At 41.6% G+C, this 21533-nt stretch overlaps 1 protein-coding gene across 1 annotated transcript in view; it reads right to left on the bottom strand.

Annotated features, from left to right (window-relative positions):
- Positions 1 to 6017: 6017 nt before the first annotated feature.
- DPT (dermatopontin) overlaps positions 6018 to 21533 on the bottom strand; it is a 28993-nt gene continuing 13477 nt past the window's right edge. The window contains exons 3-4 of the mRNA XM_085301456.1: positions 13172 to 13279; positions 6018 to 7416 (exon numbers count right to left, since the gene is read on the bottom strand). Of these exons, the coding sequence (XP_085157582.1) occupies positions 7350 to 7416; positions 13172 to 13279 (175 nt within the window). The 3' untranslated portion in view covers positions 6018 to 7349. The remainder of the gene's footprint in view (positions 7417 to 13171; positions 13280 to 21533) is intronic.

Here is a 21533-nt window from a genome sequence, read left to right as displayed (position 1 = left end):
AAAGCTTGGGAGCAGGAAGCTCCAAAGCAAAGTCATGTGAAACTAAGTAAAGTTAGTTTCTGCCCACAAGTATGACAGAGGAGATGCTAATTACTTGCCTCCCAGATTATAGCACTTGCGGCTAGGGGCTGCCGAGGCCAAACCCACAGCGTTACATGCTTACAAGGCCATGTTTTCTGCCTCCCAAGTAGAAATAGCAGTAAGGGATGAGAAGGAAAGAAATTGTGAGCTTGCCTGGGTGGAAAGCAGTGGATAGGAGTGACATTCACCCACGGGTTCAGCCGTGGCATCTGTTAGACTACGGTAGAGTACAAAACACTGAATTTTGGCTGGTTTGTGTCATTATGACATTGCTTTTGCTGATGATTGTATATATTTCAGAGTCAATGCTTGCCCACCTCAAGATAGACTGGAACCAAAACCAGAGTCTTAAGCAACGTTGAAGGAGCTTGAGCAGTATGTTTATGTTGGCTGAAAAAAAACTTTGGGTACAGCCTCATGCAAGCATGGAAAACYAGAAGTTCAGTTCTGGGGCTACATGAAGTGCCAAAGGCCTCTTTTCTTTATCTTGCTGAGGATTTCTTTCCTTTTGATTATTTCTTTCCTGTTTCCTGATCTGTGACCACCCCTTCTCCTGTTACTCACATTTCATTCTTAGCGTATTACTTCTGTTCTCCGCTTTGTTTTCTTTGGTCAAGGGCTGAGACCTCCCAGCACAGATTAAAAGAATTATGTCAACRTTATCAGTTGGCTCAGATTCACTTGGCAAATCCCCTGCTTTTCACAAATGACATTTGATATATTGTGCTGTCTTCTTTCCTGGTAGTTTTTTGGCAATTTTTCTTCAATTTCTTAAAATTTTGCTGGTATTATCCCAGACATCACATCTCCCAAGATATAAGGACATGTGTTTATTTTAAGGRATTTCATAATGGCATATTCTTCAGGTGGGTTCATGCCTCTCTTCCACTGTTCACTTCAGTCCTCAGGTTTCTTTCAGTAAGAACCATCTCTTGTTGTGCAGCTATGTGTCCTTCTGCGTTCTCTGCAACTTGAGACAGTGTTTTTAGGGCTAGGTTCTAAAGCACAGCAACTTGCTTGGCTCAAGCAAGGTCTGAAGAATTTGATTCTGTGTATAAACTGAAGCTCATATCCTGCAAAAATATAGCTGTGTCTTTATATACTGGGATTTATCCCACTGGCATGGCTTGTATGCTAAGCTTAGACTTATAAATTGGGGTGTAACAGAGTGCTAGGGCAAAGTTCCCATTGAAGTCAGTGAGATAATAGCTGTTGTGAAGCTGATACATGAGTAGGGAGTTGAGGATTTATTCCTACAGAARAACATCTGTTTATTCTTTTTAAATGGTTTACAGATAACCTAAGGCAGAGTATGTCCTGCTCTCCATGAAGTKAAGGCAGTTAAAATTTATGTCTGAGAAAGTGAGAGCAGACTATATACTACCTTATCTGCCCCCCTTTGTCTTGACACACTTTTGGACTGATTCCCTTTAACTCGGGGTGCAGTTTTTCCACTCTTCCTTGTAGACATATGCCAAGTAAGCTCTGATCCTGAAAAGGATTTACGTGCCTAACTCTTGCTTGAAACTGAACTCCATTGATTTTGGCCAAAGTTCACAAGCARGCCCATTGATTTCAATGGATAAGAGTGAAATCAATACTGTTCAGCTCAAAGGGCTGAGCCAAGCCTGCTGGTCCTGGCCCACAGGCTCTTGTGCATGTCTTTAAGTGTAAGCGTGGGGGCAGCCCTACTGCCTTTTCTAAATTTCTCAATGTGTAGATGCAGCTTACTATGCAAAGCATCAGCTACACACATACTGGTACCTCGACACAGTGATGAATAAGATAGCAGTCCCTTGTGCAACTACTGTGTCTTGAAAAGTAAATCTATACACAAGCAATGCTTTATGTTTGATACTGAGTTTTCAGCAGAACTCTTCCTGCCTGTGATTCACAACAACATCACTGYTGGTGATGTTTATACTACCTGCTTACAAAGAGTAGAGTACCCTTAAAAATGCAGGCCACCGCAGTACCATGCTAGTGTGATAAATATGGACTTGCAATAGAGTTTAAAAACAGAAAAGGATTCAATAACTGTGAGTCAAGGATCAAGTCTAAGTATGTGCTCTTAAGAGCCAGCTGGTCTTCTGCCAGGTCTTCTTCATCCACGGACTGGTTTCTCTTCAGCTCTGTTGGCATCTCTCTGCTTAGGTGATGCCACGACCTCTGTGCAAAGCTTATCTTATGTTACATAATCCTGAACACTGAACTGACAGAGGTTGCAAGTTCCCCCTTGATTTTATGGGAAATATGCCTCCATTTCATGTGGTTATGAGCTTGCCTTTTCTTTTTTTAACCATTGCTGTGCTGCTAAGTCTGATCTTTTTATCATTAGTCTAAGAGGATTTTATCATAGTCTCAGAGTCCTATAAAAGTAGTCCCTGCTCCCAGATTCAGGTGATTAAAAAAAAAATCCCTGCCATCACGTTTAAAAAAATAGGCTCAGAGTTATTGAGAAGTAATTGAAAAGTAATCTGTTCGAAGTGACTGAAAAATATTGAAAGTGAAAAATATTGAAAAATGTTGAACGAAAACTGAGAAATCAGAATGTATGGAAAAAATAGAGTTCAGTTTTTGCTACAAAAGTCCCATGATTTTTAAGTTAACCTTCTGATTTGGGGAAAAGAGCAACTGAGTCCTCCTCTCGCTGCTCCTTCTCTCCAGGACTGGTAAAACTGCCCATGTTTTCCCCAGTTACCTCTACCATTATCCTACTCATGCAATGTCTCTTCATGAGGAGTGGAGCAAGTAGTTTAGCAACAGGCTTCCCTGGATTTTGGGAGATCAGTACAGGGAGCAAATGTTGATATTTCTCTCCCTCAGTTCTCACCTTTTTCTTCTTCACCTTTTTTTTTATTAAGAGTTACAAAAGTATCAAAAGTTCTTTTTTTTTCTTTTTATTTTCTTTTTTTTTTAAGTTTGCTGCTTTTGTTTTGTCATTGCAAGTATTACTCTGCCCCAGCTTAGCTATAAAAGCCACTGACCATACTGRCTGTATACTATCTGCAGACCTGCTAGAGCTGCCTGTTTACCAAGGAGTGCTTTTCTCCTAAATCTTTGAATTAAACGTGTTATTATTTATTAAATAAATAAAGTTTTATTATTTGCTGAAGTTTTTATTCATGAAGAAATAAGGTTTGATTTAAAATRTTAGGCTTATGTGGGACTTCAGTGATGCATAGGCCCTATATTGGCTCTCAGATGGGGGGGCAATTACACCTTATGCTAGAAGTGTAGGTGGGATGTTTCTGTGCCATATAAGGTATAGAACTGGAGAAGTGCTGTGGGCTTCCCCAAACAGTGCATCTGCTCTTAGCTGCGTTTTGTCTGTATAGGACCAACTGTTCATTTCAATGGCATCTGATTTGGGTTAGCGTGAGCAGAAGGTGGCTCAGTCCTTTTCTGTACAGTAAGGGTGTCCTAAGTAGCTGGAAATTCTCTCTTTTCCAGATTAATTTTAGAAAACTCAAAGCTGGTTTGATCAGTTTTTAGAGCCAGAAAACTTTTGCAAAGCAGACTCACCATTGCGTTGCTCTGCCCTGAGGAATTCAGGCTSGAACCTTATCAGCTTAAGTGATACCTTCCCACTCACAAAGATTATCTAAACATTAAAGGTGGATACTGCAGCTTAGATAAAAACTAAGTTCAGTTTGCAACTTTRCTGACTCACTGTCCTAGGACCTCACGGGAACCATTCCTCCTCTGCTTCAGTTTTACTTTTTTGGGTTTTTTTTCCTCCATGCCCCATTTCTGCCTGTCCACAAGATACATTTTGTTTCCCACCTATGCCTTTCCCCTTTTGAAAATTACTTAACTCTTTGGAGAAGAGTCCTGTGAGATGTATCCCACACAGCAATGCAGTGCTAGGGCGCTGCTGGGAATAGAGCAAGCAGTGTGGGAGGAAGGAGGTGATGGGGACAGAAGAGGCAGAAAGGTCGATGAGATGATATGACATGGGAGAACGGAAAGCAGAGGGGACTCATCCAGGGGCTGCTGCACCCATTTGCAGGTGAAAGGCTGGAAGAAATGTAGTGTGTCCCCTGCCTCGAGACCTGATGAGGTACTTGACAACAAGAGAGGGTTGGCTGGGCTAAAGGAAACATCCTGGGCTTGACTCTTCAGCATCGTAAGTCCTTCTGTCTGTGCTGACAGCACAAGGGAGTAGCAACAGTGCTGAAGATAGAGTTATTTGGAAAGTTTTCATAGTCATGCAATGAGATTTCAGTTGGCTTTCTTGCCAGTCCTTCTCATGAGAGACTGGGGGTTTGGCTGGAGTAAGAATAACCGCAATAGGGTTATTATCCTGCTGGATAGCAAGGTGTCATCTACAGCAGTCCTCACAACGATGAAAATGATACAGGCTGGACTAATTGACCACAGCTTGGTCTGAAAGTGTCAGGATTATTTGAGGCTTCTCTTTAGTCTCCTCCCTCCTTGCTTCAACTCAGGCGCAGAGTACTTATTTAATAAGTGCAAGACAGCTTCTCTCTAGAAAATTTGGCTTTTGTTCTATGACTGTAAAATTTACCTAAACTGTCCCTGTCTGGGGAGCAGAAAATCTCTCTGATGAACAGAATTGGTTTAATGTCAAACTCCTCCAAATCTGGGACCAGCAGTAGTCCGAGRAAAGTTGCCTGTGTGTGTATATGAGTGGTTCATACACCATGTCCAGCTCAAAATACTTCACAGAGAGGAATCTTTGCACATCCCTGAGTGATTTCCTCCACTGCTGGCGGAACGTGCATTAGTGTTCAGAATGTAATTTTGGGAAAGAGAGAAAGCAGGTGTGCAGGCAGTTTAAGACTACTGATTTTARTTACCTCCAGCTAATCTGTCATAGCAAATTGCATGGTGATGAAATATCTTCCACATCAGTCGTTCCTTCTACCTATCSCAGAACTTTGTAAGGGCTCAATCTKCCTCATAAAAGTGTGCTGCAGGGAGTGGCCCATAAATCTGAGTGATCCCATATTTCCAGGGGGGCTGAATAGAGCAAACAGAGCCAGAGTTTGCAGGAAGGAGGAAGGTGCTTCATTGAGGCTGTTTTAGTGAGAACGGGATGCCTTAATACGTTCGGAAATCTGCAGATACCTGTGAGCATGATTTGGTTTCATTCTGGCAAGATGTRGTTTCACATCCACTTTAAGCTGGCCAGTATCTGTTGCTGAAAAGGACTCCCACSAGCTCTTACAGCCACTTTCCTACTGCCTCCACGGTGCTGCTGGAGCGTATTCATGGCTGCATACTCAGCAGGCTCTGGGGTCTAATGCAGATGAAAACTAACACTACCCAAAAACAAACATGTTTTTTTCTGGGTGACCTATCTGATATCCTTGTGACCATATGGCTCCAGGAGCAGTACTGCTAGCAGAGGGAAAAGAGCAGAAATGATCTGTGGCTCCAGTGGAGGAGAGAGCAGAACTGCTCCCTTACATAGCACAGTGTATCTAGATTGGTGTAAGCTGATCTTCCACAGTCCCCTCAGGAGCCTCCATGAATCCACAACGCTTTTATATTAGACATGACGTGCACACACACACTCGAGAGAAACCTACGTAATCATCAGTGTAGGGAGAAGGATGTACTACATAATGTTTGGGTGTCCATCTAGGGCAGGTGTTCCCAGAGATGATCCCTACCTACTTAATTATAGTACCTGTTTTTTTCATCAAATCCCTCTAGGGTGAGTGCTTTCTCCTCTGGTGCTGTCTTGTTTGGACCTCTCTTGGCTTCTTTTCCCTGACAATGTCAGTTAAAAACCTTCTGCTGCTTCCCTGGGCCTCTTAACTGCTCCTTTCCACTGCAACTTAACTTGTCTCAGGAATTCCCTAATTACCCTCATGGTCTGTGAGAATGACTGAGGGTTTCTTTGTGTACAAATTAATGAGTCACTGTAGGAACAGTATAATCAAGAAAGAACAAGGCTACAGCAATGCAAAACCTATTATTCTTTTATTGGACAAGTGTGGTTTTAATGCTCACACTTGTGGGTATGCTAGTAAATATATTAAAAATGCTTGGGACATGAAAACCAACTGACCAACACCGCTGTTCCTGTGAAGCTTARAATCTGAAATTGGTACATGGCCCATTCCTCATGGCCCTTAAGCAAGTGCCACTAAAGCCACCGTAAGTCTTACATTGACTTTACAACCTAAAGAACGGAGCCCTGAATTCTGTCTTCTTCAAGAACAAAAGTCCCACCCCAGATCTTCCCAGAAGAGATCAGTGGTCTTTCTTGTCAGATTACAGCTGCACAAGTGCTGTGCAGTCTTGAAACCTGGTCAAATCATCCTTTACAGGGAATGAGATCTGCAAGTTGGAGGAACTGAGGTGACCTGAAGTCATTAGTTTTACTTGTCTGATCTGGGCCAAGAATACATTGTTAAGGCAAGATACTGTCACGCAGGCACCTATGGTGATAGCCCAGTGCACCTGAAAAGTAGACTCCTGATGGGTATAGTATACACATTTACTGAGTGAGCATGGCCTAGCTTACTGCAGGTTTGCCCAGGTTAGTGCTCTTGGGGTAGTTAGGGCRTTGAAAACTTTAGGGCAATATAAAAGAGACTTGGGATCTGGCTTAGGTTTCTGTTTTTACTGATGTATCTACTCTCATTTTAATCAGGTACTGACATCGTCCCTTACTGCATATAGCTGGACTTCCCCTGCATAGACAGGCATTTGTAGCAGTGCAGCTCTGCYGAGAGCTGTAACAGGTAACCCCAGATGCAGTATGTCAGAGACCTACTAATACTGCTTTCAGCACATTTCCAGCTACTAAATGCTGAGAAGCTGGTAGAGATCACTGGTTTGTAAGTAAAAGCAGAAGATAAGAAAGACTATTTCATGTTGGAAAGGTTGTATTATGTTTTCTCCTCATTTGCAGTGACTTTGCTCAGGGAAGCAATTTATACAAAGATGCTATGTGAAAATAAGTTGTATGTTTTCAGAATATATATAAAAGGTAACTGTGCATATGTTATAAACTTGTGTGTCTTAAACGTGTGTGTCATCAGCAACTTTAGTTGGGGGATGCAACTGCCAGTGCAGCTTGAGGGAATCCTTCAAAATTGCTGTTGCAAGCATGTGGGATGGCAATTTATTTAATAGCTCCAGAGGCAAGAAAGAATTATATCTTCAACAGACAGCTGATGAGTCTATGTACTTTTTTTGTGAGTCTAATTGTCCTTCTCCCGTAATTATCCACCCTCACCCCACCCTAGCCCTCCCCAAGCTCTCCAATTTTGGGATACTCAATCTTTTTAAGCATTTTGAAATGGGCAGTCATACTCTGTCATCCTGCAGACAATGAATTTCCACTGACGATCCCTGTATGGGAAGAGAGACAAGACATAAGTGTTAATGAGACAACAGGGGGGCAGCAGCAGAGGATAAGACTGTACAGAGAAGAACAACTCTACACCAGACATTACAGCAACAAAGACATCTGTCTGCCATTAGCCTGTCTTTCCACTGAGTGCTTTATGGTTTTTTTGTGTGTCTGCAAGTTGTGATTCCCTCCCACTCCCCAACAACCTGATTACTCTCTGAGTAATTACTCTCTGAGTAATCAGGTATCTCTCTGCAGACAGTATCTGAGTATCTCTCAGAAGACAGTGACTCTTGATGGTGATCAGTCCGGAATTAGCTTTAAACGGAAAGGAAACCAAGAGGAAAAGGATGGTTCTAGTCAAAAGTTATTGTTATGTGATGTATTGCTCAGAAATATGTACAAAGTAAAGTGCAGGGGTGAGCTTCAAGCCATTTCTGAGTGGGTAGTTATCCATATAGCAAAATCATTCCTTCCTTTTTTTTTTCCTGCTTCACTGATAGGTCTTCTAGTTAGTGACCATTATTAAGGATGTGAAAGAATCAATAAGTGAAAGAAATTAATTTCATATCTCATCCTTGATCTCCACTTGTCACATGTGAGGCAGGGTAACTCTTACTACTGTAAACAGAGTTTATGCTCTTCCTGCTTTGTGACTAATTGCATGTTTTAATTCTCTCTCAGGAGAGCAATATGATACCAGCTAATAATCATTAGTAAAAAGAAACRTGCCAGCAGGATGCAACAGTGGAGGTCAGTGATTTAGCACCCAATACCTACCTAATACCCTGAAAATTTCTGCCTAARCTTATTGTACATTACATTCTCCCTGACAGAAGGGCATGGTTCAGAGGAGCAAGTGCTGTCCTGCTGTGGAGCAGAGCATGCACAGTGCAGCTGCTCAGTTTAGGCCTTTTGGTGCTGGGTGACTCCGGCGGTTAGCTCTAGAGTACAGTACTTGCAAATGGCAGCAGTCATTTAAAGCAGTAATGGGGAGTTCTCCAAAAGGCTCTGAAAATTTGGATTCTGCTAATATGAACTCTTAAGCCTGAGACATGGGATGGGCAGTGCTGCCGAAATGGCTCGGCAGGAGCTCCCTCTACAAGACTCCTGCCCGTGTCCCCGCTTTGTGCTGGCCAGCCCCAAGCAGTGCAGACAGGCACAGGACTGACTTAACTCAGTCTTAACTAAGAGCAGAGATGTATCTCTACCTGAGGTTTGGGTATCACCTGCTTTCTTCTATGCTTTCCTTGCCTGAATGACCCTATTTACCCTGGAATAAGAATAATTTGACCCTTAAGCTCTTGGTAGGTGTAAAGCTTCTCATTTCAGTTTTCATTTACTGAGTTTTTCCATTGAAATTTTACTCTGCTAATTCAYGAGTTAATGCCGAGTGTTGTTTGGAACATGTCTGTCTACTACTCCTCACCAAGTCTGAGGCTGATTATAAAGTTTTTATTTTTCTTTTCTGTCCTTTTTTCTTTAGGCTTTCCTAGGGATTTTAATTATTATTTCCTCATAAAACTGTTAACAAAGGTTAATGAAATTCATTTTAGATTTATTTTAGGTAGTCCTCATTTGGGCTATATGYATGCCCTTGAAAGGTATTTATTACTCTTTTGGTCACTCAGATACCCATACAGAGGAAAAAGATGACTTATGCGGATTAACAGTGTTTTATCAGTCAAGATTAGCACCTATTATCAGAGAGACTTTCATCTCAAAAGCTGAAGTTCAGTCATTTTTCTGAAAAAAARGGATATTGTCAAGTTAAAACTCTGCTTGTTTAGAAGAAATATATTCTGTTCAACTGAAATAATTACATGTTCTAAAATACTAAAACAATTATCTCTGAAATTTTAATTTAAGCTTTGATTTGCAAACACTTAAGCATATACGCACATGGGTGATGGCCAATTGGTTTATGCATTTAATTTCTTAATTTGTTTTCTTTTGTACTACTCATGTTTGAAGTGTGTATAAACCGTAACATGGCATATACGCTGTTCCTTACAGGGAATTCCTTAGCAGGGAATTACTTTGCACTGTTGATGCTGTGTGCTTACTCCATAGKTATCAGCCTATTTCACGTTGTAGGTCTTTTGAAATTTCCCCCTGAGGGGATGCAGATTCCTTCAGAAATTACCATWTGAACATTACTGTGTTGTATATATGAAGGTTCTACATATGTAGTCTATATAAGGGCCTGTCCCTGCAGACCCTTCTCATCAGTTTATAGATCCCCCCCTCAAATTACTAATTTCATGCATTCTGCTTGGCTTGGTGAGCCAGCACTGGATTGTCACCTTTATTCTCCAGTTGTCATGTGCCCAGTGCTATTAGACTTGAGTTTTTCCTGMTATAGGGAAAAGTTTCAATCTACAAACCTAAAATACCTGACAATTTATCTCAGCTCAGTCTGCAGGAATCTAGCTGTCTAGGCATTTCAAATGCAGTTACTGCTGGTTTATCTGAAGGCTGATGTATCTTTCAGTGATGATCTAGCAACTAAGAAATTTTTGGCTATTCAGATCAGCCAAATAGATGGAACAGAAAACAGTTTTAAAAAAGAAATCAGCTTAGGGCAATCTGCATGTGTTACTTTATACTACACAGCGAAGGGCAAGCTGAGGCACATGCCAAGCACACCTGATAGTCCTATCTTTCTGTCCAAGCTGCTCACCATGGCTTGGGCTATGAATGTTCAGTGGTGCTCAGAAAGAGCTGAACCAGCAGCCTCACATCAAGGCTTTGCGAGGGAGCTCATGCTACCACCACTTAACAGGTTTCAGAGCTCAGGCTGAAGCTATTCTTGTTTTGCAAAGGGCTTACAACATGTAGGTCTGTGTGGGCAGTTTCCGTTGTTTTCAAACTGCTTCACATATCCCGTATCCACCTGCAAAAATCTCTGAAACTTAATTATATCAGTCTGTCTAATAAAAGATATTACCTCTCCTTAGAAATGTTGCCTTACTTAATGTCCATAGCTCATCCTGTCTGTAGCAACATTACCACCAGGCTCCCAGATGTGCTCTCAGAGATTTTCCAAGCCTCTGCGGAGTCTTTCCAGGTGCCTTTGCCTTGCTTTACAGACATTTGCTTTCTCCTTTTTGRCTCATTTAAAATGGGGCCTAAAAATGTGAATGTTAACCACTTTTAAACCCTCTTCTCCACAGATGAGCTCATTAGACCTCTGATAATGCGAAACAACTCATTCATTCATGTGCAATACATAGGCAGGGAAATTCATCTGTCACTTTTCTYAGCTTTCTGGAGCATCCACTAGAGGCATTATGTGCTCTCTCAAGTATCTGCACATCAGCAGTGACCCCAATAATGTGGTGTCTTAGGAGGYAGGAGGGAAGGATATGATTTCTGCAAGCTAATTCAAAAAGTCTAAAAATACCCAATTGCTTGAAGTGACTAGGAGAGCTTAGGGTTACAGTAAAATAGCTTCAGAGACTTCTTGTTAGCCCAGGAGCATTACCTGATATGAGGTGGATAGTAGAGACACAGGTTTTTATGTACTTGAAAATGAAAAGCAAGCTCAAAATCTACAGCATGTGCACACAGACGAGTGGCATGTGTGRACTTCAGGCTGGCTGGGACTGGGAATAGCATTTTTTTTTCTCCTATTCTGCCTTAGCCAGCTGTGAAGAGCCATTTAGGAAGACAAACTTTGCATACGTTTGCATGCACACTCTTCATGAGAATTACTGCAGGAGTCTGAATTACAAACTGGCATCATAGGAAAKCCTTTCACTTGATACACTAGGACAGAACAAGCTGGGTTTAATTATTCTAGAAGCTGCAGTCCAGCAAGTTCATTAGCTCAGAAAAGTTTCCCAGATTGCACTAATAAAATCTTTTGTCCATAATTTTCACCTGCTACTGTTGCAGGTTCATCTCTACTGTCATAGCAGAGGCAGAACAGAGGTGGTGGTGGCTGCTGCCCTTTCCAAATACTGTGATCTGGTAACCTGTGAGGACCTGAACTCCTGTCGTCCCTGTGATGTTCTCTCTGCTCTTGGCCAGTCCCACACTGTCACCTCACTCTGAAAGATATGCTGAGTCTTGGGCAGTGACACATGTGTGTCTGCTCGAAGGCACTGGTTGCCTGAACTGCTCTGTTTTCCACACTAATCTGTGTGATTCCTGACATCACCCTGGTCCATATCTGATGATGGTTGGAATCTAGCTGCAGAGAGTGCACTGTTTGCAGTAGCACTCCTGCTCTCTGCAAGGCCTATGAGAACCAGAGATAACAGCAGCACTGGGGAATATATAAGAGAAAATCCCAGTATAGGGAAATACCTTGCAGCCTTGTGTCTTTATCCACAAGAAGGGGAGATACCTTTKAGTCAACCAACCATGAAAGCTATTCTTCCACTTGTAGGAATAATCTGTACATGCAACTTCCAGTTGGTAATAAACAGGCTAATKAATTTTAATCAGAAAATTATAAATTCTTGATCCGCAGCAGTCTAACAATGTGTAATAATTTCTGGAAAGGCCTCCTTATTAGAGGTAATCTTTTGGTTCAGGGAAACCCTCATGAAATCCAGTGAGCTGAGAACATCAAGTGACCAAAAGAGCTCAGCTCCTTTGGACAGCATTGGAGGCAACTCTAAATATTGGTGTGTTTGAAACCCAGTTTTTCCCTCCCCTGTCTCCCCTTCTTCCTCTGCCATTCTTGGCAACAACTGGCTAGTGCAGTGCACCAAAGCAAAAAATTGGTGTGCTAAAAAGCACACCAATTGACTTGCTGTCCATATTGTGTTTGCTAGCAAATGTTTTAATATACTGCACTGAGGCRTCAAAGAAACATCAGTAATGAAATAGCTCACGTGATTGATGAATTTGCAGTCAGTACGAGAGAGTCAGGGCCCTCCTACCACATTCAGATTTCTGTGAGTGCTCACATGCTGCTTAGACCTGCTACATTCGGAGCTCTCTAGTCCCAGATAGAGACAGCACTGTTGGGTTTATGTGTGATCCACTTTTTACAACATTGCAATTGTATGTAATAGAGAAGGAGAATTGTTTCTTTTTAATTGAGCAAGGCACCTATGCATCCCTTGGCATGACTACAACTTTGCTATCCACAGGGCCTTGCACAAGAAGAACAACTGAAGGCAAATATCACCAGGACTGAATAAGAGAAAGTAATGAACTCAATCCCTGCAAAGGAGTAAGTGTGCGTTGCATTAATTTCAGTTCCTGATGTGACCTCAGATCTGTTTAGACCTGCATTGCAATGCTTCAGTTGCACGACCTGGGCATTTTGTAACCTACAGATTGCAGTTTCTATGGTCTCATCTTTGCATGCTGGCAGATTCCGTGCTTCTCTGTCAAGAAAGGTGGGTCAGAATAAGCCTTTGTCCCCTGAAAGGGCAAAGCATTCCAGGTTGGGCTTTMACAGGGCTAGAGAAAAGATGCTGTAACTAGAGGCTGGTGAGAAGCAAACTGAAGCTCTGTCATGTTTTGTGGAACTGAGTTTTAGGCAAGCCTACCACTGTATTTTTCATACTCAGGTGGACACAACAGATGATCCCATGGTGCATGAATGTCTCCTTTTCCTTGTACACCGCTCTGGACAATTAGCCACATGCATTCTGGACTTTGGTCCTCCGGAGTACTAGCCTGATGCTAAATACCACAGCTGATGGCCTGTAGCCATGTGCTGCTTCAGGGAAATAGGAAAAGGAGAGCCTTTTTAAAAAATCTCTAGTAAAACAGAGCTAAAAAGCAAACCTGTCCACAGCAGAGAAAGTTGTTGTTGCCCCACGGATGTAATGGTCATAAGTATACATCATCATGTCCATATCTTCTCCATAGTGTCCAGGATATTCTGTTGTTAACCTTTATATTAAGGAAAAAGAAGAAAAAATAATTGACCATCGTATAAAGAAGTCCAGTTGACTAAATGCAACTCAAACAGTAGATTTTTTTTTGATGAACATTCTTCTTTCTTGACAGCACCACAAGATGCAGTCTCACCCATACTCTACTTTCATTTCTTTTCTGTGTAGCTATCTGAATAATTTAAATAAATTTAGAATTAAGAGCAGATTGGAATATTATATATACGTATATCCACAATTTTAGGAGAAAAGCAGCCTGAATTTAAGCTTGTCTACTACTAATGACTTTGTTACAGGGATTTTTTCCTGGCCTCTTGTCAGTCTGTTTGGTTTGCTACTGTGGAGAGCTGTAGCCAAGTTAAATAACTAGAAGTATTTATCCATTTATGCATTTTATTAAATACATGTAGCACTTAATCCATTCCTCTTTGTTCTTTCAACTTTCAGCCTTGCTTGTAATTTAAAAATAATGGCTTGGACCATACTTTTTTGCAGTGTATTTTATCTAAGAAACTCCAAGTATTTTTATCTAAGAAACTCAACGTGTTTCTGCATATATTAATCAAATAATTGTTTCTGCTTCCCTGGTAATGACAAGTAATATTGGACTTGATTTTATGGACATTTTTCAGGTTAATGGTCAGTTGTAGGGAAGGGCTGGGACCTCGACCAGTATTTTAGATCAACATTGTGTTAAAAATCAGGAAACTTTGCACTCAATCTTTCTCCGTATTCTACCATTTTATGTGGGAGTTGCTAGTGGAGTTGTATCAGCTTCACTTCAGAGTTGCATGGGGAAGAATCAGTTTCCCTGTAAGGAAAATGCTGTCTCCATTGAAATGAATAGCTGAACTCCTGTTAAAATTAACAAGGTTAAGATGCCTTTGCAGAAATCCTGATACCTGTTTTTTTGATCTAGTTCAGCCCAGCAGAGGGACTTGAATGATGCTTGAAGGCAATCSTAGTCCAAACCATCCAAGGACTCATTTATATGTTTACATTTTGTTAAATCAGTTGGATTTGAGCATATGCATAAATATTTTACTTACTAGGAGTACAATTTTAGGGATGGTTTTAAGTTTTTAAAATTAGATATTTTGGGAGTATTTGGGCCTGAACCAGTAGCTATCAACTACTGAGAAAGTGCAAGCTTACATGAAAACTGAGGGACTCCTGTATACACTGTATTAGGCTGCTTTCTTCTGCTCACTATAACAARAAATATTCTGTAATTGCTACCAGTGTCTACGTATTTTGCTGTATTTTTGGTCACTTTGTCTACTGTGTTCTTATGCGATTTACATCTTCTTTGCAAAGCAGATGTGACTTAAATGCAGGTCATTACCAACTTTTGTAAATGGAAGAAAGCCCTCGCCTAGCTGGAATATCATTCCTAAGAAATCATTATTCCTTTACAAATGAAAAAGGAGATTGAGTGTGAGATTCTGACATGGTCCCTACGTCTCAACAGCCAACTCCTCTGAACTTCTCCTGATATCTCCTGCRTCCTGTCCTTTGGCCGTGGCAATTCACGGTCATAATATGAGAGTGCCCGTGCCCAGGCGCATCTGGGAAGCAGACGGCTGGCCTGGTTGCAGCACCCGTCTGTCCGTCGTCAGGGCTCTCACCAAGGGCCCGGGGGTGAGCAGAGCCCTCGTGGTGCTGGGCTGTTGATAAGAAATGAGCGGCAGTATTTCACAGGAGGTACAGACAAATGCTGCAGGCCAGGAGGAACAGAAAGAAACTGCATACGCAGGCAGTTATTAAGATGGATGATTAGTCAGACGGGGCAGAGCCGTCACACTGCTCTGGAARTGGGAAAATTAGAGCCACGCTCTTCAGTCCAGCTCCAATGAATGTCCAAGATGAAACCTCCTATAGATTTTAAGGAAACTGGCAGGCCCGGACCAAGAGAATAAATAGAAACATTACAGGAAGCCTTTTCATACTGTGCCAAGTATGCTGGTAGATTTTCCTAGACTGTATGGTTTTTCACATAAATATGTGAAACCATGGCAAACCTAATTTATCCGTTATTTTGACTGAAGGCTGACGATATCATTTTTGCTTTCAGGACATCTCTCCTCATGCTCCTGAGTATACTTGTCAGTGTCTGACAGTTACAGCTGACCTTTGAATACTTTTTCACCAAGACAATCTACCACCTGAATCTCTAGTACCCCTTTATGGCCCTGAAAAAGGACTTTAACCTGAGCGTAAATTGATCCCTGGGAATATAGGGACCAGTTTGCTGGAAACCCTCCAGTTAGCAAAGACGTGCTTTCGAGGTTCTGCACTCCGCATAGGGAACTGCAGTGTGAATGCTGGAGGGCTGGAGTCCACAAAGACTGTCTTTTGCTACCTGATTTGTATTTTATCCATTTTCTTTCCTCTGATACCAAGGTCTTGAGGAGGACTTACTGCATACATARGTCACATCTCAGTGAAGGCATGAATCTGAATCTGGGAACTTTACGGTATTTCTGAATCCATAACCAGAGGCCAAGAGAAACTGTGAACATCTATGCTAGTAAATTAACACTAGAAAATGTTTTGGGCACTAGAACTTGATTGCCGAGACTGCTAAATTGTTAGGACAATCCTCCAGACAATTTTGATGCAGGCCACCTAGCACTACTGCAGGGAAGTCACCATCTGGGAGTTAGCGTAAGCAAGGTACTGTTCTCAGCAGGCAGAATGTGGCCATCTTATTTTGGAGGGTAAGAAGGTTTAATAGGATGGCTGCCTCTCCTGCCAAAGGAAAATCCGTACCTTTAGTTTACTTATTTTTAGCAAGAGTGTCTGCTAGCACAGACTTGGATGGCATCTTGGAAGATGCCTAGGTCACAGCAGGTATTTGGGACCTGTGGCATGGGGGCCAGATATGGGCTGGGATTTCATTTCTCATTTCCCCATCAAATCTGGGTTGTTGGGTTGGGGTGGTGGGGGGGGTGGGCTATTATTTTGAGAAAAAACACTGAGGTGCATGTTTATATATGTTCCACCAAATGTATTTCAGACATCTGTTTGGCTTTCAGCAAGGAAAATGTTCTGTAATCTTGACCAGCACTGTGCGCTGGGCAGGCTAGGCTGTGCAAAACATGACATTCAAAAGCTGCTTTTAGCTGTACTCGGAATAACTGAGAATCAGTCTCTTGAAACAGTTTCATGAGTYTTTCAGTTAAAAAAGTAAATCTGATGACATGCTCTAGAATTACTGTGAAAGGTCTCAAGGATGTTTCTCAGAAGTAGGCAGTGTTATTCTGAAGGGAAGAGATGTGGTAGGGAAATCCTGCATTTAGCTTCCCTCCCTTTTCTTTCTGCCTGCTGTCATCTCTCCCTTCCTCTCTACTAACTTCTCCACATTATCATTCAGCCTTTCATGCTTCCTTCAGTCAGATATGTTCAAAAAGCAAATGTATGAAAATTACCTAAACAAATGATATGGGGATTTGAGCTACTCTGCTGTTCGTCTTGTAATATTGTAATAGGCACAGATGCCTACCGACTCCTTTTGTTCTGGAAAGAAAATATGTAAATAGTGCTACGAAAGCAATGTTCAAATTCACTTGAGTCTGTGTGGTCTGTCTGTCTAATTCTGTTCGCTTTGATGTTTGCCGTACTCATTTATGTAACCGTTCCCTGAAGCCGTTGCATCCCAAGGTCAGCTGGATTGCGTGAGAGCCTCTAGAAGGAAATGCAACTCATTATCCATATCGCAAGGTTTTGTGCTGTTAACCAGCCCTTCCCTATTATCCCTATTTTTGGAGTCCTAGGGCTATGTCTCACAAACTAGATCAGTACTGAGAGATCAAGCTCTTACATTGATAGCACTGGGGTATTCAGTACTTAGTTTTCTTCTCTTGGAAGGGAGAAAGGTCATTGACTCAACAGCTGAACATCTCAGTCTGCTCAGAACAGGTCCATGACTCCCTCAGCATTTCTTGTAGTTTAGTACGTAACCTGAGAATCAAACTTTTGACTGAAAATACTATGTATTTCACTCCCTGATGCAATGCTGCCTATCAACTGTGCACTGCCTACCAGGGCCTTACAGACCACTGGTGATTTGCAGACAATTTATTTACGAATGTAGTAGCATTTGTAAGCTACGTGTGTCCCATGAGGAGTCATGACACAAGTGAAAAGAGGCACTCTTTACCCTAGCTGGTGGGAGTTTGCAAGCCCAAGGCAGTCTGGAAGAGCAAGGACAAGTTTGGGAAAACCCATCCACAACAGTCTGAATGAGGGCCCTGTAAGCGCTTCCAGCACTGACCTGTTAGCAAAAACGCCTGGGTTAGGTGAGCACCAAGGAGCCTGGGAAGTGCCAAGTGCTGAGATGAAGTTGCTGCTACCTTTTGGGGTGATCTAAGGCCTCTGGGATGAAGCAGTGGTGCTTTTGGAGCCTGAGAGAGTAGATGAGGGACAGCCCTTGAACAGAGGCTTTCAAAGCACCCATGAGACCTGCATTACGTTGGTCACGGCACCTAGACACTGAACAGATTTGGGACAAATGAACTCTTAGAAGGAAGGGGACCAGTGTAGAGGCTAGCAGACTGCATGTCAGTAGGGTTATATCCTTAACCTGGATAGGCCCAGAGGTATTAAATTTGAGGAAGGGCTTGCAGAGGAGAGGAAAGAGCAACGTGAGAAATTTGCCAAGTGGTAGTCTCTTCATCTGAATGATCCATTTGCAAAAAATTAGTAYGGAAAATAGAGGAATTTTGCTTCTGCTTTACAAATCCACTTCATGTTAGTATTAAGGGTATGACATTTGCACACAAGATATTTGGAACAACAGTGGTATTACTGAGAGGACAGAAGGCAGGAAATTCTACTATTAGGGCTGGGAAAAAAGGCTTGTGAGAGGGAGTGTAAGTGGGTTGGCATGTGCGTGGAGAAAGGCAGGAACACCTGAAAGGAAATGGTGTTTTCTTAATAGGATTTTTACCTGGTGCAGTTGATCTGGGGTGCCTTCCCTTCTGAGTGGTTGCTCCCCCCCCCACCATATAAATGTACTTTATCATAATCCCATAAATCTTGCTCAGGGCAGAAAATGTATTGAAGAAAAAGGCATTTTAAAGGCATTGAATCTGTAACAGGATTACTGTTGTTATTACCTCAGTTTGAAAACAGCAGTTTTGTTTATTCTCCATAGTGAAGAATTAATGTGCTAGGGATTAAGAGAAGGCATMGGGTTATTTATTCAGCACTAAGAAGAATGTTGTAATAATCTACAGTGCTTCTTAATACTCTTTAAGGACTGACTTCAGAGGTAGTTATCATGAATCTCCTTTTCACAGATAAGGAGCTAGAGTCACACTAATGGCCTTATTAGTGTTTTACGACCCTCACCTTACTGCAGTAAGTGGGGACTGTGGATATGCCTTGTCTTCAGATATCAAGCRGAGAAAAGAAATCTCAAAAGAAAGATCAAAACCAGTCAGTAGTAGAGCTTGTTTCCTGCTCCAGCTGTTGAATATACTTATTCCCTGATGGTAAATGCATTGTTTCAGAGTGCCTTACCCTTTTCTGTTCTTGCACAACTATTATGCTAGCAAGATGAATGGCTGCTCTTTAACCTTTCTTTTCCTCCTCACTGCTGAACTTTAACAAAGCAACTGCCAAAAGAAGGAACTGATTCATTTCAAGAGGGAAGCGTAAGAGCTGACATTGACTTTGTGATCTTCAAGGATAAGAAGCATCCTATGAGTGGCCTTATTGCTTCAGATGTTATTTATAATTGCTTGAAGAATATGGTTTTCCTGAAGGAGAATTTTGTTTTAAGAGCTATGAGACAGTATGTCACATTCACCAAACATGGGAATTCAATGTCCCTTTAATCAACATCAGTTGTTTCTCTAGCTGGTAGACAGCTAAGAGGGCATCCCCTTTTAACAAGCACATTGTGCTGAAAAGCCAAAGCAGGTCTTAGTAAAGCATCTGTAGAAATTCCTCCCCATGTTCCCAGGACTGCGGGGCTGCCAGGGAACTAGAGATATCCTGGTGCTCTTGTAGAGGTGAGCAGTTTTCTTACCACATCACATATATACATTTCTGGATTGATTTCAGGCTCCACCGCTGCTTCTGGTGTGCACTGTGGGCCTAGGCACGTCAGTGCACTTCTCTTTTGGCTCTGATCTAGTGAGACTGTAWACTCTCACAGGAGCTAAGGAACCATGTGGGCAGCACAGTGGGACCACAGCTCTTTGTGGAGGCCTACAGGAAGTATTATTTGCAATACAAATAATAGCAGCAGCTGARAGCTCAGGACACTTTTTGCTTATTCCTCCAGAAAGACGTGGTTGAAATAACATTAGCCAACTTCCCAGGGTTAAGTGGATGTGTTTTCTATGAGATGTCTGAAGGATGGCCCTAGAGATTGAACTGTAAGGTTGTTTCTGCTTGGATAACGAGAAAATCAGTAAAATACCTTTAAAAAAATGGGGGATGTGGGGTGGGAGGATTGGATTGCCTAGAAGTGTATGTTTCCACCACGTCTATTCTGAGTTCACCTTCTGGGATGTTATCTGTGCTGCTGGCAATCTAGGAGAAGCCTGCTCAAAATCTGAATATCAGTATGGCTTTGGTAGCCAGCTGAGTCAAGGAAACAAATAAGTTCTTTAAGCCCCATAACTCTTGGAAAATGTAATTGTTGCCTGGACAATGTCACAGTGATAGAGAGCAGCCAGCGCTCCAGACAGACATTCTGGCACTTGAACTGCTGGTTGTTTGGAGAGGGGAAACAGTCATAAACAGTTTGTGCAGACTTGGGGCTGCTCTGTGACATGTGTTTGCTTTTAGGAGTATAGAATCAAGCTTTCAATTTCCTTGCAAAGAGAAAAATCTGAGAGCCGATGGGACTATTTAATAACATTGTCTGCACATCTGCAAGGGATTTGCTGCTTTATGATTTGGATAACCATTCAGTTTTACTGCAGTAGAGTTACACAGCCAGGTAAAATAATTGGAACTTTTCTGCCTCCTGTGAGGAATGTTAATTATTTTCAGTATGGTAAAAATGTGCAGAATCCATGACAAGACTTGGCATGGTGAGGAAGGAAACCAAATACTTGTAAAAAAATATAAAAATAACAAGTGCAAAACTATGAGAATGCAAGAGATTAGTATAATTATTTGCAGTATAGGTTCACTGTGCAGCTAAACTGGGAATTAATGATGAGAAGAGGAGCTGCAAAACATAACCGCTGGACTCTAACAGTAAGGATATAGACACTACTCAAGCAAAGTCCTTAAACATGTGTTTGGCTAAATTGTGTGCTTAAGTTAAGCAAAGTGTTTTAGTATGAGTTTCATTAATGTCATAAATTAGTATTCCAATAAGTAGAATCAGGACTCAAAGAATACAGAGAGGATTGTTCCAGCTCTAAAAGTTGGGTCAAATTCTAACAAACCAATTTTATGGCTAGCCTATATGGAAGAAAACTGTCTTTATTCCTTTTAGGGAAGAAAAGAATACATTCTTGCGTAGGTCTCCTGAAAGAGAAGATCCAAGAGAAGCCATAAATAAAGATCATCTGTCTTACTAATCATATATTTACCAGAGATCCATGTAAGGAGACATCTGGGAAAGGAAGGGATTAAATACCCTAGGTGAGAACACTAATTTAGAACAAGAAGTTTTGTTATGTCTCAGTACTGTTAGTTTTCCTTAAAAATACCTTTCTGCCTGAATTTGGTTCTGTAATGAGAGATTCATTGCAAGCTATAATTCAAGGCTCTAAGAAATTCTGCAGTGTGGACTATTTTTTTAATATGGATTTTCCTGTGTGTCACACATGATCCATGGGGCACCACAGTCATTTCATATTTTCCTGATATTACTTTTCCACAAAGTCATATATTGATAGATGCCTTTGTATGGAATTAAGCTGCTTCAACAAAGAAGCAGGAGTCAGCAGCATGTTAATAGCCATTTCTCCACAGGCAGTTTGTTGACAACTGGTTTCAGAAGGAAATGCTATTAAAGGCTTGGGCAGAAACTGTAATAAATAATGGTACTATATATGTCAACACATTTTTATTATATTTTGTATGTATGTGCATTTTGATGTACTAGCAGTGATGGGCTAGAACTCCTTTGCAGATTGTTCAGCAGCACAGTCTCTGTGGCTAATGCACCTTAAGTAGACAGCGCAAGGTACGACGAGCGTGATGTCTAAATTAGGTTCTGTGGCAATAATTTGGAAATGCCAGTGGAAGTGGGGTTCTGAGTGAGAGCCACTGGACTT

This window comes from Rhea americana, unplaced genomic scaffold (genome assembly GCF_003343005.1).
Source record: "Rhea americana isolate MKP2758 unplaced genomic scaffold, rheAme1 scaffold_177, whole genome shotgun sequence".
NCBI classification, from domain to species: domain Eukaryota; kingdom Metazoa; phylum Chordata; class Aves; order Rheiformes; family Rheidae; genus Rhea; species Rhea americana.
The sequence above is the reverse complement of the archived record's forward strand: the minus strand, read 5'-3'. Positions and strand labels throughout refer to the sequence as shown.